The 15,340-nt window shown below is 40.0% G+C and overlaps 1 protein-coding gene across 3 annotated transcripts in view; it reads left to right on the plus strand.

Annotated features, from left to right (window-relative positions):
* Positions 1-15,340, plus strand: part of vti1a (vesicle transport through interaction with t-SNAREs 1A) — a 61,966-nt gene that overhangs the window by 4,150 nt on the left and 42,476 nt on the right. For 2 of the 3 annotated variants that reach the window (XM_089016082.1, XM_089016080.1), the window contains exons 4-5: positions 8,739-8,816; positions 13,033-13,053. In XM_089016082.1, coding sequence (XP_088872208.1) covers positions 8,739-8,816; positions 13,033-13,053 — 99 coding nt within the window. The remainder of the gene's footprint in view (positions 1-8,738; positions 8,817-13,032; positions 13,054-15,340) is intronic. The other variant, XM_089016081.1, reaches the window with a different exon arrangement.

Consider the following 15,340-nt stretch of genomic DNA (forward strand, 5'->3'; position numbering starts at 1 on the left):
GTGTGAAACTGTTTTTTTTTTTTTTCGCCAAATGGGATTAGGTAACCCTTTTTTTTGAAGCGGGTATTTATTTTGTGGTGCTATGTAATCGCAACTTGTCGTGTTGTGCTGGTAATAGGCCACTTGGCTGTGTTCTGTGTAAAACGACGGAAAAATACAGATCGTTATTTGAGGGAGGCATTTTTTGGGGTGGAAACAGTCACACTCTTTGCTGTATTCGTTTTTGAAGGCACTCTGAAGCAGCCATGTTGCTGAGGTGTTGAGTCAGTCATTTTGTGGGATTTTGCACAAAAAGTCAGCCATTTTGCAAGACGTCAATGAATTAACATTTTGTCCTTTTTTGTGGATTTTAAAATGACATCTCAATGATACCCGATTTCAAGCTTTCGTCTCGTTCATTAGTCCTTGCTCTCAATGCCACATTCTCGAGTATTTTGTGCTTGTGGGTTGTTTAAGGCATGAATGAATATTTTTAATTAGCGGTCGGGAACGAGTCAAGGTTGCGGTGGCTTGACCAAAAAAAAAGAAAAAGGAAAGTTTTGAATGTCATATTTTTTTGTGTGTGTGTTAATTTGAAAGCCGAGATGTAGTTTCTTCACCATAACACACTGGCATTGTTGTAATCCGCCATGAAGGCCTCTCGTTGTTTTGACCTCGGTCGTCGTCAAACAGCGGCGGACATGACAGTCCGACACGAGTTGGGTGCTTTAAAAAAAAAAAAAGATAAATACCCCCACCGCTAACGCACCCCCTTCCTCACTTGTTCTAATTCAGCCAAGGAGCCAAAGCAGATTGACTCTTTTCATGCTTGCGGCAGCCCCATCAGTGACACCAATGTCTGAGCGCTCGCTACTCGCCATGAAAAGCCCGGCGAGATTTATCATGTAAACAAATGGATCTTGTTGTCGTACACATGCGTCCTTTCCCTTTTTTTCCTACAGATTTGTCACGTCGGAGGCTCATCTTTAACAACATGCAAGTTTGCGGGATAAGCCCCTTTTTCCTACACCCGCCTCGTGCTGACTATATATATTTTTTGTGGGATTTGATATTTGATTGGCAGTGGAGGGGCAGAGCAAGGTTGGAGGATGGTCTCACTCAAACAACTGCAGAGCATTTCTTATTTATTTGTTTGGATCGGAATTCATCTTCGTCCTAGCAATTTTTTGACAAATTGCACAGGAAACCTTTTACAGTCTTAATATGTGCAAAACTGTGTCCACTCCAGTGCCAGGATTTTTATTGTTGTCACTCGAATACCAGGACCCACAGAAGATTGAGTTTTAGGACTACATCAACATTCAATGCAGCGTTCTTTTATCAGGAAAAAAAGTTAATTCCTAAATTCTATGGGTCTGGAGTAATATGAGCTTGGAATGAGGGTGGCTGTCCAAAATACAATGCAATATATACATATTGGTTTATATATGGCTTTAACAACAGCTGAAGCTGTAACAAAGCGCTAAAATTGAAAACAAGTGTAATACTGACCTTTTGTGAAGGGGACAAAACAATGCCAGAGGTCTGGCCAGTGCTTTATCAGCACCCAAGTAAGAAAAACAAAACCCAACCTAATTCGGAAATGGCGCTCGACATCATATTTTCAATTCCCGAATACATTTGTGAATGGCAGTGAATGAGTTTACGAACAGTAATCACAAGATTATTAATAACACATTTGAATGTGAATGATTATTTTGCCATCAAAAGCCCTTTCTCGCTTTTTGTTTTTTTTGTAGCAACTTGTATATATTTTTTTGACTCAATACCCGGAGAACAAAAGTTTATCTCTTTCCAAAGTCGTTTCTTTGACCGCATCGTCAATCACGTGATCTCTTCACGCTAAACACTTGTCTAGATGGCCCACTGCGTTTTTTTCCCCCCAGATTATTTGTTTGTTAGCTCACAATTCGTTCTCCTCTCTCGCTTATCTCACAAAGTCGCAAACGCTCACTCGTTGGCTGACAGCGATCAGTATAGCTTTCAGACGCTTGTCTGGCTGTGCAAAATAATAATAATCATAACCCCCCCCCCCAAAACAAAAAAAAACAAAAAAAAAAAACAATAAAAGGCCCTCCCGTTGTCCCCTCACTGTCCTCGGGCCTCGTATGATTGAGTGACTTGCCGTGAATGTGGAGGGAGGGCGCAGATAATAAGGGAGGGAAACATAAAGACGCAGGGTGATGATATGATAACATCCCCTTCCCCCCACCACCCGGCTACCCCCGCTTCCCTTCTAGCGCATCACTTTCTTCTTCGCCATCCTACCCCCGGTGTCTGCAGCCCGTTCCGCGCAGCGCCGTAAACCAGAAGTGACATGTGACACCCGCTCCCCAGTGATGTGCTGACAAGCGGGTACTAGAATAGGTGACAATGTTCTTTTTTTCCCTCCAAGACTGGTTTAAGTATGGAGCATTCATGAAGTATTCATGAAATATATTATGAATCATTGGATTCTCTATCACTCTTTTTTTAAGGCATTGGAATTTTGCTTGAACAGAGAACAACAGAAGGGTTCATGCCCATAGGAGAAATACTGTGTGTGTGTGTGTGTGTGTGTGTGTGTGTGTGTGTGTGTGTGTGTGTGTGTGTGTGCGCGTGTGTGTGCATATAAAATATAAATAAATATTAATTAATAAACAGATCTAGGAGCAATATAATATATATATATATATATATATGCTTATAATATCAATAAAATATTAGTTATATATAATATTTCTAAATTATTATATATATTATTAAAATTATTATACTAATATTATTAAAAATAATGTAATTAAAACACAAATAGGAGTATAATATATGTTTATTAATTAATATTTATTTATTTATAATTTATATGTATTATTTTTCTCCCCGACATAGTTGAATGACCGTTCCTTGACCGCCTATGCGTTGTACAAAGTGAGTTTGCTGTGTTACTAAAAAAATAAGAATTAAAAAAAATGTTTGGAGCATGTATTACATAACACAGCATTCATTTTTAATGTATTTTTTGTGCATAAAGAGATTAATTTTTTTTCCAGAATATTTTATAATTTTTGATTTAAAAAACATTGTAATCATATTTGAACACTTTCCATAAATGTTAATTTCCCGTATAGCTATTAAATATGGCTGCTCGTTATCAAATAAGAAAAAAAAACACAAAGAAGAAGCACATTGGCATTTCTTTATTTATTGTTAGCCAAGTAAAATAGTTGCAAAAGTAATTTATATATATACACGTGTGAGTCTATATGTGTTTATTTCCCAAAAACACTAAAATTTGAGTTTGGAAATTACATCCTGCCATGACAATGTTTTTTGTTTTGTTTTGCAAATTCCAAGACAAGACCCAAAGACTCCCGGGAAAGTGATTGGGTGGTTGTTGGACTCTTTTCTAAGTGTGTGTGCGTTGATGGGAGGGGGGACGGTGTTCTCATCTGCATGTGAATGCGTCCCCCCGTCCGCCATGTGAAATAACAAAGTAACACCTCAATATGTTAGCGATAATCATCTAAGTCCTGATGCGCGTCCCGTGCTATTCTTATGCTAATCAAGTCCGCTATTGGCCAGCAACAATGGTCACGTTTGCAAGAAAAACCAAGATAGTCTTCGGCGAGTCCATGTCCACCGCACGCACACACGGGCAGGCCGATTCGTCCGTCTTTTGTGTCTGGCCTTTTTATATATATATTTTTTTACCACAGCAGTTTTCAATTTTAGATAAGAGCCCGCGAACAGACATCAAACTAAAAATGAATCGTAAATGGAGGTCAAAAATAAGTCTCTTTCTAAAGTCCGGAGTTTTCCAGAAAGACCAGTCCACTGCTGCGTCTAGTGTATGTATTCATGTTAATACTTGAAAGTTAAAAGCTGCGTGTGTGTTATTTTTTATTATGATTATTTGTTCATAACAAAGGCCAGATCTTTTTTTTTGTATGACAGCTTTCAATTTTAGGTAAGAGGCTGAGAATAGACATCAAACAAAAAATGAATCACAAATGGAGGTCAGAAATAAGCCTCATTCTGAAGTGGAGCGACGGGTTAAAAGTGAAGACAACAAAAAAACTAAATGTGTGTGTGTGTGTGTGTGTGTGTGTGTGTGTGTGTGTGCGTGCGTGCGTGTGTGTGTGTGTGTGTGTGTGCAGGTGTGTGTGGAGATATCGAGGGGGTTTTGGGGGTGTTTTGTGTGCCTTGTGTCAGTAGCCACAGGCTAATGGGCCGCTTGGTTGCTAGGCTTGCCAGGTAGGCTACCTGGCAAGTCAGGAAAATCCCTCCTCCACTTTGCCATAATCTCACCTTTCTCTCCGGTGCTAACCTGGGGAGGCCCAGTTTATTCCCCCTACAAGACCCCCATTTCCTCCCCCTGACGCCTCTACTGTATCGATTCCATCTTGCGAATCGACGCTGTCTGCCCGACAGCTCCCCCCGACCCCCATTCCTCCGTTCCTTTCTCGCCTTGACACGTCCCAACCATTTCAAACTCCTATAACTTCAGACCCATATAATTTAGGAATTAGCTCTTTTTTTCTGATGAAAGAAGAGAGTCAAAGGTTTCTAACGCTGCATTGAATGTTTATGAAGTCTTAAAACTCAATAATCTGTGGGTCTTTGAGTTACAATGACAAAACCCTGACACTGGAGACCACCTCCCTGCCCCAACCAAACCTTGGACAGCTCCTACAATCAAAGCCCTCCATCAAATTGCTCCCTTTTTGTCGGGTCTGCCGCACTCTTCACCGCCGCCATCGTTGTCTCCTGGCCTCTCAAATGACTCGACGGGTTGCTGCTATCATAGAGACCCGAGCTTCAAAGCCGCCCCCCCGGAACCCCTTGTCACCCTTCGGACCATCTGTGATGGATGGTGGTCAAACGCAAAAAAAAAAAAAAAGACGCCTCACCTCACTTTTGGCGTGCTTGATGATTTTCTTTTTTTTGTTGTTATTGGGTGACACACTTTTTACCTTTTTCATGGAAGGAGAGTGAACACATCGCAGGCGTCGAGTGGAAAGCCACCAAAGGCGGCAACCTGTGAGCTAATGAGAGGGGCCCCCATGCTGTTATCTGAGGCACCCGGCTCCTCTTTTCTCTGTCGTCGTTGCCTTTCGATCCAAAGGAGGCTCGCTCTGTCTCTCTCGCTCTGTCTCTCTTTCCTTTTTTCTTATTTTCCGTGTACAGTAGCCCCTCGTGCGAGCAAGGCGAAGGAAGTCGGCAAAGAAGGGAATAAAACAAACGACGTTCTCCTGTGCTTACTTGTGTCTAAGGGAGAAAAAAAATACATGTATTCAAGCTTGTGCTTTACTGTAAAAAGAGGGATGGAATTTTTTTTTTTCCTGAAAAAATATTTTCTAAAATAAATAAAAGTAAAATCTGATTTTTGAAGAAACTACCTGTTTTCAAGAACATAAAGTTTCATCATTTTAGGAATTGGGGGAAAAATATACATTTTGTATGTAAGACACCAATTCTGAAAATACATAATACATATATATATATATATCAGAAAACATTTTGCATTAAGTTGCACGCGTTCAAGAATAAAAACAATAAATTACGAGCATTTTTTTTCCACGTCAGAAAAAAGATTATCTAAAAATACAATTTAACCTCCCTTCCACAAAACTTTTTTTTCCCCTTGAAAATAAAGGACTTTATTGGCAGATTACGACTTCTCAACTATATGATGGAAATATACCCGAAAAAAAGTTGAAACATGTTATGATAATGAGATAACACACACAGAGGATTATGCCAAACCGATTAGCATATCTGCCGTGAATGTTCTGCGTGCATATGTAATTATGTTTTGATGGGTGACGAAGAATGCCCCCCCCCCCCCCTCATTCCTCCATTCCTCCATTCCTGACAGGACACCCAACACCTGCGCTATTTTGACGTCGTTTGCATCAAGTTCAAGAAGTACCTTTGTACCGTTGTCGCGTGTGCGCTAGTGGGATTAAGAAAAAAATCTTCACCCAAGATTAGAAACATGACAAAAGACAGACCTTTTGAAAAAGATAACAAAATAAATAAATAAAGCGCACCCTCCCATAATTATAGCAATACGGACCATTTTTTTAAAGATAATTTTATTTCAAGATGTTGTCTGAGCATCCATATGCAGGAGATATGAAAAGTCGACACAACCCCAGGTCAAACGCCAGGTGTTCAGATCAACCGTCCGAACACATGAAATGACCTTTGACCTTTACAGCCCATTCAGGGAAAAAAAAGCTTAGCCTCCAAGCGTAATTACCTCCTGTTATTCTCAACTCGTTTTCCTATTTTGAAGCTTTTCGGCTGCAAATTCGCTTTTTTTGGGGGTATGTTTATTATCAAATGTGTCAGCGTATTACGGCGGTACATGTCGTTGATGTTTGACATGAAATGGCAAGGTGCTAATCATTGATGGGGGGTGTTGTTTTCCAGAGGGGGAATCCAAAAAACCCGTGGGGGGTTGGATAACTGCGACGCTTTCATTACGCTGACATTTCCCCACCCTTTTGTAGCGTTTTGCTTTAGTTCGCCGTGGCATTGCGGAAGTGCTTCACACACAAACAGCTATTTAGAAACATCTTTGTTGTTTTTTTTTCCAAGACATCCGAATCAATGGCACTCGCGACGCTGCTTCGGCTCAATTACGGCTGCAACGTCGGCGCTCCCCCGAAGTTGCACCCAGGCTCTTTATGATGACTCTCCACTTAAATGCAATACGTGGGTGTTTTTCTGTTTTTTTTTTGCCTTTGTTTTTGGGTCTCGGTTTTATCAGCCGCCCGCAAAATCAGGAGTGTCTTTTTTGTTTTGCAAATTCACGCCATTGTCGTTGACTCTTTGAATTGGACGTAGTCTCCGCTGAATTAGAGGACTTTACCCCCTCCCCTCAAAAGATATGATACTATTATACATATAAAACTAATACAATTACAGTTATAAATATGCTTTTTTAATACATTTCAGTCTTCTGACTTTTCTATTATGCATTAAAGGCTTTCTGATTCCGATGATTCTGATTCTGATACTATTCTGTCTTGAAAAACATGACCTAAATTCACCAAAATATTCCACATTTATAAAAGCTTTAAAAATGACTTCATCTCTAAAAATATATTTTGTTATGTTTAAATGATGTATGCAATTTTTTGTAACTTAAAAAAAAATATGACATTTATTTAATTGTATTTTATTTATCATAGTACCTATGCTTCTCTGTGACTGTAAAGTGTCCTTGAGAGCTTTGAAAGATGCTTAAAATGTAATGTATTATGATTATTGTTATATAATCTATCAAATTTAACAAAAGTAACCACCATTCCCATCTATTTTGATAGTCTATGACTCATGTTTTTCTTTAAAATGTACTTTTATTATTATATGTATTTGATTTCAATGATTGCTAATGTGCAAGGACATTATTCATATTGATAGCTGGCCTTTATTTGAAAACCCTCATGATGTGTTCACCAGGGTCTTCTCAATTTTCAGCTCATTTCAAATGAAAAGTAAATACAGCAAAACATCCCGCTTGGAAATAAATTGTCCTGTCAGCCCGTTTATGTTTTCATATTCATTTATTTATATATTTTTGCCTGGGACCATCCTCCAAAAAACAGCGGTGAGGCAGAGTAGTTTTTTTTTTTTTTTTGCTTGTTGGTGGTGCGAGCGAATGCGGCTGAGTAAACACTTTATCGCCCGCGCTGTCTGTCGCCACACGCTCATTTTAGGAGGGCAAGCCGACAAGTTGTTTTTCCACGGGCCACCCACCCATCTTTAAACATTGCCGTCCCACTCCTGCAGTTGTCTTATTTTTGTAACGCCCTCACCCTCACCCCCACCCCCAACTCGACATGCATGTATGTGTGTATACAGAGTCAGTGGCTGATGAATTATTCCCTGTCTGAATCCCGGCATTGGCGTTATCACAGAGGCTGCCAATGCACTGGGATGACAGTGGTGACAGACCCCCCAGCCCCCCTTATGCCTCTAGTGCCCCGCTTGCAAGAAAAGATTTAGTGCTGACAAGTGCTCCTTCCTTATAATATCACCACCCACCACCCAATGAAAGGCACTTATAAATGAAATGTATCATTATTAGTATATTCTTATTATCGTCCCACAGACTTTTGATTGACAGCTTTTGATTGTATTCATGTGGGCATTGTCATTTCCGTCATAATTTATAATTAATTTCTGCTTTTTTAGCCCTCTGTCAATATATTACAGAGATCATAAATAATAAAAAAAGCCCCCTAATATGTTTGTATTGTTCTATATTTTTGGAACATTATTTTCCCAATTCAAAATGAAATATGATGTGTAAAAATAATAACGATACAAAAACACAATGTCCTCTTGTTTGAAACGTTTTTGAGAGGATCATACTTCAAAATACTACATTCAGTAGTCGTACAACGATAGTAGTTGTAGTAGTACAACAATATCTCCATGCTTCGAAAGGTGCTGCTGTTTTGGTTAGCGAAATTTCATCTTTTAACATCAAAATGTCTTGGCTGCCCTTTATGTTATTTTGTGTGTGTGTGTTTTTTTTTGTCAGTCCCAAGGAAAATGTTTTTTGGGCCTCCTTTTTGTCACCCTCTTCCATTAGGGGGCCCTCGTGCTTCAGGAATGTTTTTTATTGTTCTTCTCAATACAAAAAAAACAACAACGGTACTAAGCAATATTTCTCAACTGTCTTTCTCCTTTTTTGCCCCCCTTACCCACTCCCTTTCTTTTTTCCCCCTTCCTCCTGGCAGAAAAGGTCACGTATCGCCTACAGTGACGAGGTGCGCAATGAGCTCCTGGGGGACGACGGCAGTTCCTCGGAGAGCCAGGTGAGCCGCTAATCAGCCTGGGCCTGACTGGACACCGACCGGTATGGGAGGCCGACATCGAGGCCTGGCGGGGGTTGGTTTGGTATGGTGGTGCTTAGAGGGACATTGGGGGTAGAGGTGGTGTGATCCCCTCATCCTCGCCAGATCTGAGGAGGACGCCCGGCGTATTGTCACCAAGTCATGCGGAAGGAACACTGTTTAATGCAAAGCTGGGCCGACGCGGGGCATGGAACTGGCCAGATTGTCCGCAACCCACCCACCCACCCAAACGAACGCACGCACGCGGGTTTGCGTGCACAATGCAAAGCAGCAGTTCAATCGCAAACTGCAGGCACGCCGCAGCTGGGTGTCGCTCCGTAATAGGCCCACAAACACAAAACGGTCAAATCTGCACATCTGTCAATCAAGAAAAAAAATAATACCAAATAGATAACCCACTAGTGTGTTAAAACTGGCTCTGAAATCTCAGTTTGGCAAATAATGATTTTAAAATATCTGTTTTTTTCCACTTGCCCAAGTGCAAAACAATTGCGCAATACGGTGAAGATTTTATTGTTTCCATTGCACAAGCTGTCAAAAACAATCAACCCAAACTATGCTCAAAGTTCAAAAACAATCCAAGGTTGACTCGTCACAACATTGCAAAGTGATGAAATCAATCTGATTTTTTTTTGTGCATGAATAAAACTAAAATATTCATTCATAGCTGTTTTGCAAAATAGCTCACGTATGTTCAAATTGCAAAATCAAACCTATTTTTTTCATAATTGCACAGCCTCAATAGACAAATAGAGATAGACAAATGGTGCTCCTGCTTTGTTCAAAATGAAAAAAACATGTTTAATACATAGCAGCTATGAAAATTACTGAAAGTAATGAAAAAGACAATCATACTTTCAGTCAGTTTTATATCAACTGCATTTTTTATCCCCTTTCCTATTTGCACTTCAAATTTGTTGAATACACACTCCCACATAAAACCTCTTCCGATTAATAGATTGTGACAATTCAAAATGCAAAACGCTATTAGACTAAAATAAATGAGATTATATTTAGAAGTAAAATAAGCCATGTTTTTTTGCCCTTATCATCTCCTTATTACCATTTCAATGATCATCCATCATCTTCCAACATATGCCCGTGTGTGTGTGTGTGTGTGTGTGTGAATGTGTGTGTGTGTGTTGATAGAGGCTGCGTAATTGATATGCATATTTGCCGGCAAATTAGCAAGACACAAAAGTGATGCGGGCGAGTGGGAAAGGAGATCCGCTGTCACCGATGTCACGTTTGAGACGCTGACGGCCGCCGATCAAGGAAAAAAGAAGAAATGGGGGAAAAAAAGAAAGACAGATTGGGCCATCTTGTTGGGAATACTCTTCTTTTTTTTAAATAGGTTTTTGCACACCGCTTGGAAATAATAATTCAGATTTGAATGAGAATTAAAATATGTGCTTCATAAATGCACTATTTTTTTCATGCCCAAATTCTGCATCTTCAGATTTTATGCCAATCTCAGTAGGTTAAATATAATTAAACGTTTTTAATCATAAAAACTCTTTACAAAAATAAATAAATAAATAACTGGCAAAATTACTTGTTTAAAAAACTGTTCAACTTAATAAACTTAAAAGCAATTTGGAGTTGTCCTTTTGGGCCTAGTTTTGCATTTATTTCAGTTCAAGTTACATTCTAATCAGAATAAAGAAAAGAAAAACTAATAATAACAACAACTGTACCATAATAATTTGCCCAAAATGAGTATTAAAAAAACATTGAGATCCCTCTAAAACCACTTTTTGGATTTATCTGGAAAATAAATCCATATAGTCTACCCTAAAAATAAACAGAAAATTTAAATAATATATCATTATGTATTATTTTATATATATGTTTTTATTTTGTATCTTATTTCAATTTTTTTATTATAATTTATTCAGTCAATGATTCCAGTCTTGTAAAACCATAATAGTAAACAAAAACAAAAAAACATTAACAATCTTGATCTACAAACATGGCGGTGATTGGCTTATTACAACCGAAATAATAATAATAAATAAAACAATAAAAATCTTTATCTAAAAACTTGGCGCCGATCGGCAAGAAAAAGGGACCAGAAATCATGGGGGCAAGGAAGGGGTCAATAAAATCGCTCGTTCCCCCCTCGGATGGTGCGGCATTAGGCCCTCGCCGCCGCCTCCGATCATTACGGCTACCAAATGTGGCGCTTGCAAGGCCAAAGGATTTCCAGCTTAAGGAAATCGTCCGCCGTCCCAAGTTCCGATAATGGCTAAAGGATCATTTAATAGAGTTGCACATTTATTCGTTATCTGTATGCCAGCAGAGGCGGAATTCGTGCTATCACGTGCTAGCCACATTTTTTCCCCCTCCTCCCTGTCTTTTTTTGTCTTTTTTTTTCTTGTTCTCCCACACGCACACATAAACGACACGCCGAATAGTTTCGATTTCAGTGGCAGCAGAAGGCTCGGCCACGAGAGATTGCGCCGGTTTCAGCCGGCACCGACCAGATTTTCCCGAGCTACAAAGAAAGCGAATTACCACTTGTGTCGAATTCCGTATTGGGGAAGGGGGTGGTAGGAAAAAAAAAGATAGGGGGGGGGATCTTTTGTTGGGAGTAAAAAAAATGCTGATTATCATAACGGCAAAATTGCAGCAGTGCAATTTTGAATACTGGCTGGCTTGGTCGGCACCACAAAAACAGAAGGCGAACAGGGCATAATTCCGACATTCACGGCGGCGTTCCACAATGCAAGGGTGCGGCCTTGTTGGCCGCGCTAAAGACGTTGTGGGGCCAACAAAAATCAAGCTCAAGAAAAAAAAGGGGAAAAAAAACACTTCTCAAGCAGGCCTTTTGTGCAAAGTCCTCCCGTGGGCATTTGCAATCGGTCAGGCGGCACAAACCAGCCTAGAAAAAAAGTTTTGTTTGGCGGCCCATTGAGCCATCGTCGGATCTGCTACACTGCCCCCCCCAATACCCTACTTGGATTTAGCGTCAACTTAAACTTTGCCCTTTTAAATAAGCCAATCAAGCTGTGTGCATGGACCCAAAGAGCATCTTGTTAGCTGCGACCGTCCGGCGCTTTAGAAAGACGGATATTTCGACATGTTTACCTTGCGAAGCTCAAATAAGCTTCTGTATTTATTGGTGGAAAGGACAACTATCTTATTCTTTAGTTTTCTTGTTGCTGATGTACACTGCGATTTAAAATTCTTTGCAATGTGTGCTAAAAATCATTTATTGGCACGTTGAAAAACATTAGCTGGCCATTTCTACGCTAAGTTCGCCCCTCTGCAATGAAAAAGGGTCACTTTTTCTCCCCGCGGAACTCTTTTTTCAGTTTCGGTACTTTTGTTTTATCCGGAACGTGTCTGCCGACTGTATTTTCCAGTGTATAAGGCGCACCCAAAATTTATCTTCCAAAGATGACTGCGCCTTATACGCCGGTGCGCCTTATATGTGAAGTCATATTGAGACACCACAGGTCCATTTCACCCCCTCTTGTAGAAGAAGTGCTGCGTAACCCCGGCCTCTACTGTCGCACCTTACAAAGTGGTGTGCCTTATTTTTGAAAAAACATTGATATATTTATATATTATATTTGGAAAGTTTTTTTTCATTCATTGACGGTGTGCCTTATAGTCCAGTGCAGCTTATATATGAAAAAAGTTAGAAAAGTCACCACTTATAAGGGGTGCGTCTTATACTCCGGTGTGCCTTAAAATCGGTAATTCCCGGCACACCAATGCTGTGAAACTCGGCGACGTGAAATCCCATTTCAGAGAATTTACCAGACTGACAGTTGAGAAACACCAAAATCAGTGTTTTGACATATTTATAACACATCGTAAGCCCATACGAAAACACACTCCCTTTTCTCCGGCAACATCCTTCCCCGTGACTTTGTGGCTAATGCTAACTGTTGGTGCCAGGCGGCGCACCCGGAGTCCTCGCTATCGTTGAATGTGACAGTGCGACGATTTGATCTTTGTTTGTGCACACAAAAAAGTCGTCGCTCGGCGGCGTTTAGCGCCTTTGCCTGCTACACGGCGTACAAACAGAAAAAAATCGTCAAGGTTAATTTGCCCCCGCCGCCGCGTGATGAATCCCTCATCTTGGAAATATTTCTTCTCTCATTTCCTTCTCCTCTCACTCTCTTTCTCTCTGTTTTTCCCCCTTTGCCCGGCTCTCGTGATGCAGTTGATAAAGTTGCGAGAAGAGGTAAGTGCTTCTCTGACTATATAAATTGCTTTTTTTTCTCCTCCTCCTCCATCCTTACTGTCCTTCCACTGCAATTTCTTTTTGCCCTCCTCGTCTTTTGCGCAGAAAATGAAATCGGGCTCATTTGGACCGACTTTGGTCTGAAGCGCTTAAAGGTCAAGTCACAGATAATGAGTTCACCCCCCAAAAAAGATACATCCTTGAGTTTTTCTTTCTGTTAAACTTGAAAAGCTGAAGAGTTTTGCCCCTCCCCTTTTTCTTTTCAAACAACGAATCTATAACTTCATCCGTCAACAATTGACAATGTGGGTTTTGTTGTGATGAAAATTTTGCTCGCGACACAGGGATGATACGCTCAGAATGTTAACGTTAGTCTCTTAGCCAATCAGGATGCAGAACACAATGCACTATATTAAAAAAGGCAAGTTTAAAAATAAATAAATTAACCCTTTTACACCGAGCATCTTCATATGAACACAGATAAATTCACTTTCAAATGCATTAATGTTGTTTTTTGCCACATTAATTATTGTAAATTATATATATTTAGATTATTGTTAATTATATACTCCGTTTGAACCTATTTGATACTCTTTTGATTCTTTTAAAATGACTTTATCAGTGTTCATATGAACAAGCTCGGTGTAAATGGGTTCAATTATCTGTAAACAGTGTTATAGTGAGGGATTACTTTAATTGCGAAGACTGTATTTTATCAATAACAACACTCATTATATTCATACCTATTGACAATTTATGATATAAAAATCTTTCTTTTTTGGACTGTGGGAAGAAGCAGAGTACCCCAAACTTGAATCCAGAGAACTGGAAGTCAGACATGTTAAGTGCGGTGTTCATGTCAACATCTTAGCATTTTCCTATTTTTGCCGAAGCCCATCCTGGTCCTTTGCTTTTTATTCACAGATGCTGCAACGTGCCACCTTTTTAAACGTTCCAGCTGCTTTTTTCCCCCTCCCTCTCTCTCACCAAGCTGTGGAGTTGCGCTCCTTTTCACGACGATTCATAATTTAATCGCGGCAACCCAACAGGCCCAGATGCTGTGTTTATTTATTTATTTATTTTTTGTAGTTGTCCTCCAGTTTGCCTCTCTTGCTCCTACACTTTTGTTAATTTCCTCCCCGCCTCAGGGTCAGGAGACACCTCGCGTTTACCTCACCTGTCGACTCCCGTTTTAAAGCGGCTTGGTTGTAATCAGCCCCGATTGGGTGCCCCCTTTTTCGCCGCCCGTCTTCAAAGACGGCGCAGCTTATACGCACTTAAGCTCGGCTTTAAAGAAAGAAGGGGGAAGACAAAGTATAGTTTTTATTCCTTCTTTTTTCTCTTTCCCTTCACCCATCTCTCTTCAGCTGCAAAACATGTTTAAATATTTAGCAGCCATATTCACATCTGTTTGACACTTGTAATTCCTCGTCTTACAAGTCCCAAACAAACGGCGCGGAAGATCACACAGTCAGTCTGAATCACAGCTGTCATCATTATTCACTTTGACTCACCCGCTCGTCCTCCGCCCCCTGATTGAAATAATAAGGAAATCATCTGAACTTTGGAAAATGCTGAGAGAAACCGCACCGTGTTTGATAGCGGAAGGAGGAAAGAGGGGAATAGAACAAAAAAGGAAGCAGGAGAGCGATAAAGGCAAGAGAGAGATTTCTTTTGAGCTCCAGCTGCATTGTTCCGGTGCTTCCTGTTAATAACTTACAACTGAGGAGCGTTTCGCCAAACGCGCATCCATAACAACACAATTTCTGCTTCCCTTCAGATAAAATTGTAGGTGACAGATAAGGGGGAGGGGGGCAGATAGGAGTTTGCGCTTGTATTCACATAACATTTAGCTTTGAATATACTGTCGATTTGGATCAATAACCTTCATTTATATCACCATCACAATTGATACCAAATGTTGATACCGTTGCATAGTAGATGCCGAGAACTGAAAATATCATTTTTTTGTTCTTCCTCTAGTATCGATGCTGTACCGTCAAGTCAAATGAATACACTGCATGATATCGATAATCCCGGCTATCGATATTCTGATATCGGTATTTTGTTTCACCCAATTATCGATATATGTCCTGCTTGAGTTAGCGACCCGTCATGGGATGCTGAGATCACTTTTTCATCCCAAAACTAGTATTGTTCTTCTTCTTTCAAGACAATTGATGATTGATACTGTAAGTGATAACAATCCAATACATGTATCTTTTATATCAATATATTATATATCAATAATTTTCCTTCATTGTGTGTCTCTACTGTACCCTCAGAG

The sequence above is a fragment of the Hippocampus bargibanti genome, linkage group LG15 (assembly GCF_051943395.1).
Source record: "Hippocampus bargibanti isolate YZ-2025 linkage group LG15, ASM5194339v1, whole genome shotgun sequence".
NCBI classification, from domain to species: Eukaryota; Metazoa; Chordata; class Actinopteri; order Syngnathiformes; family Syngnathidae; genus Hippocampus; species Hippocampus bargibanti.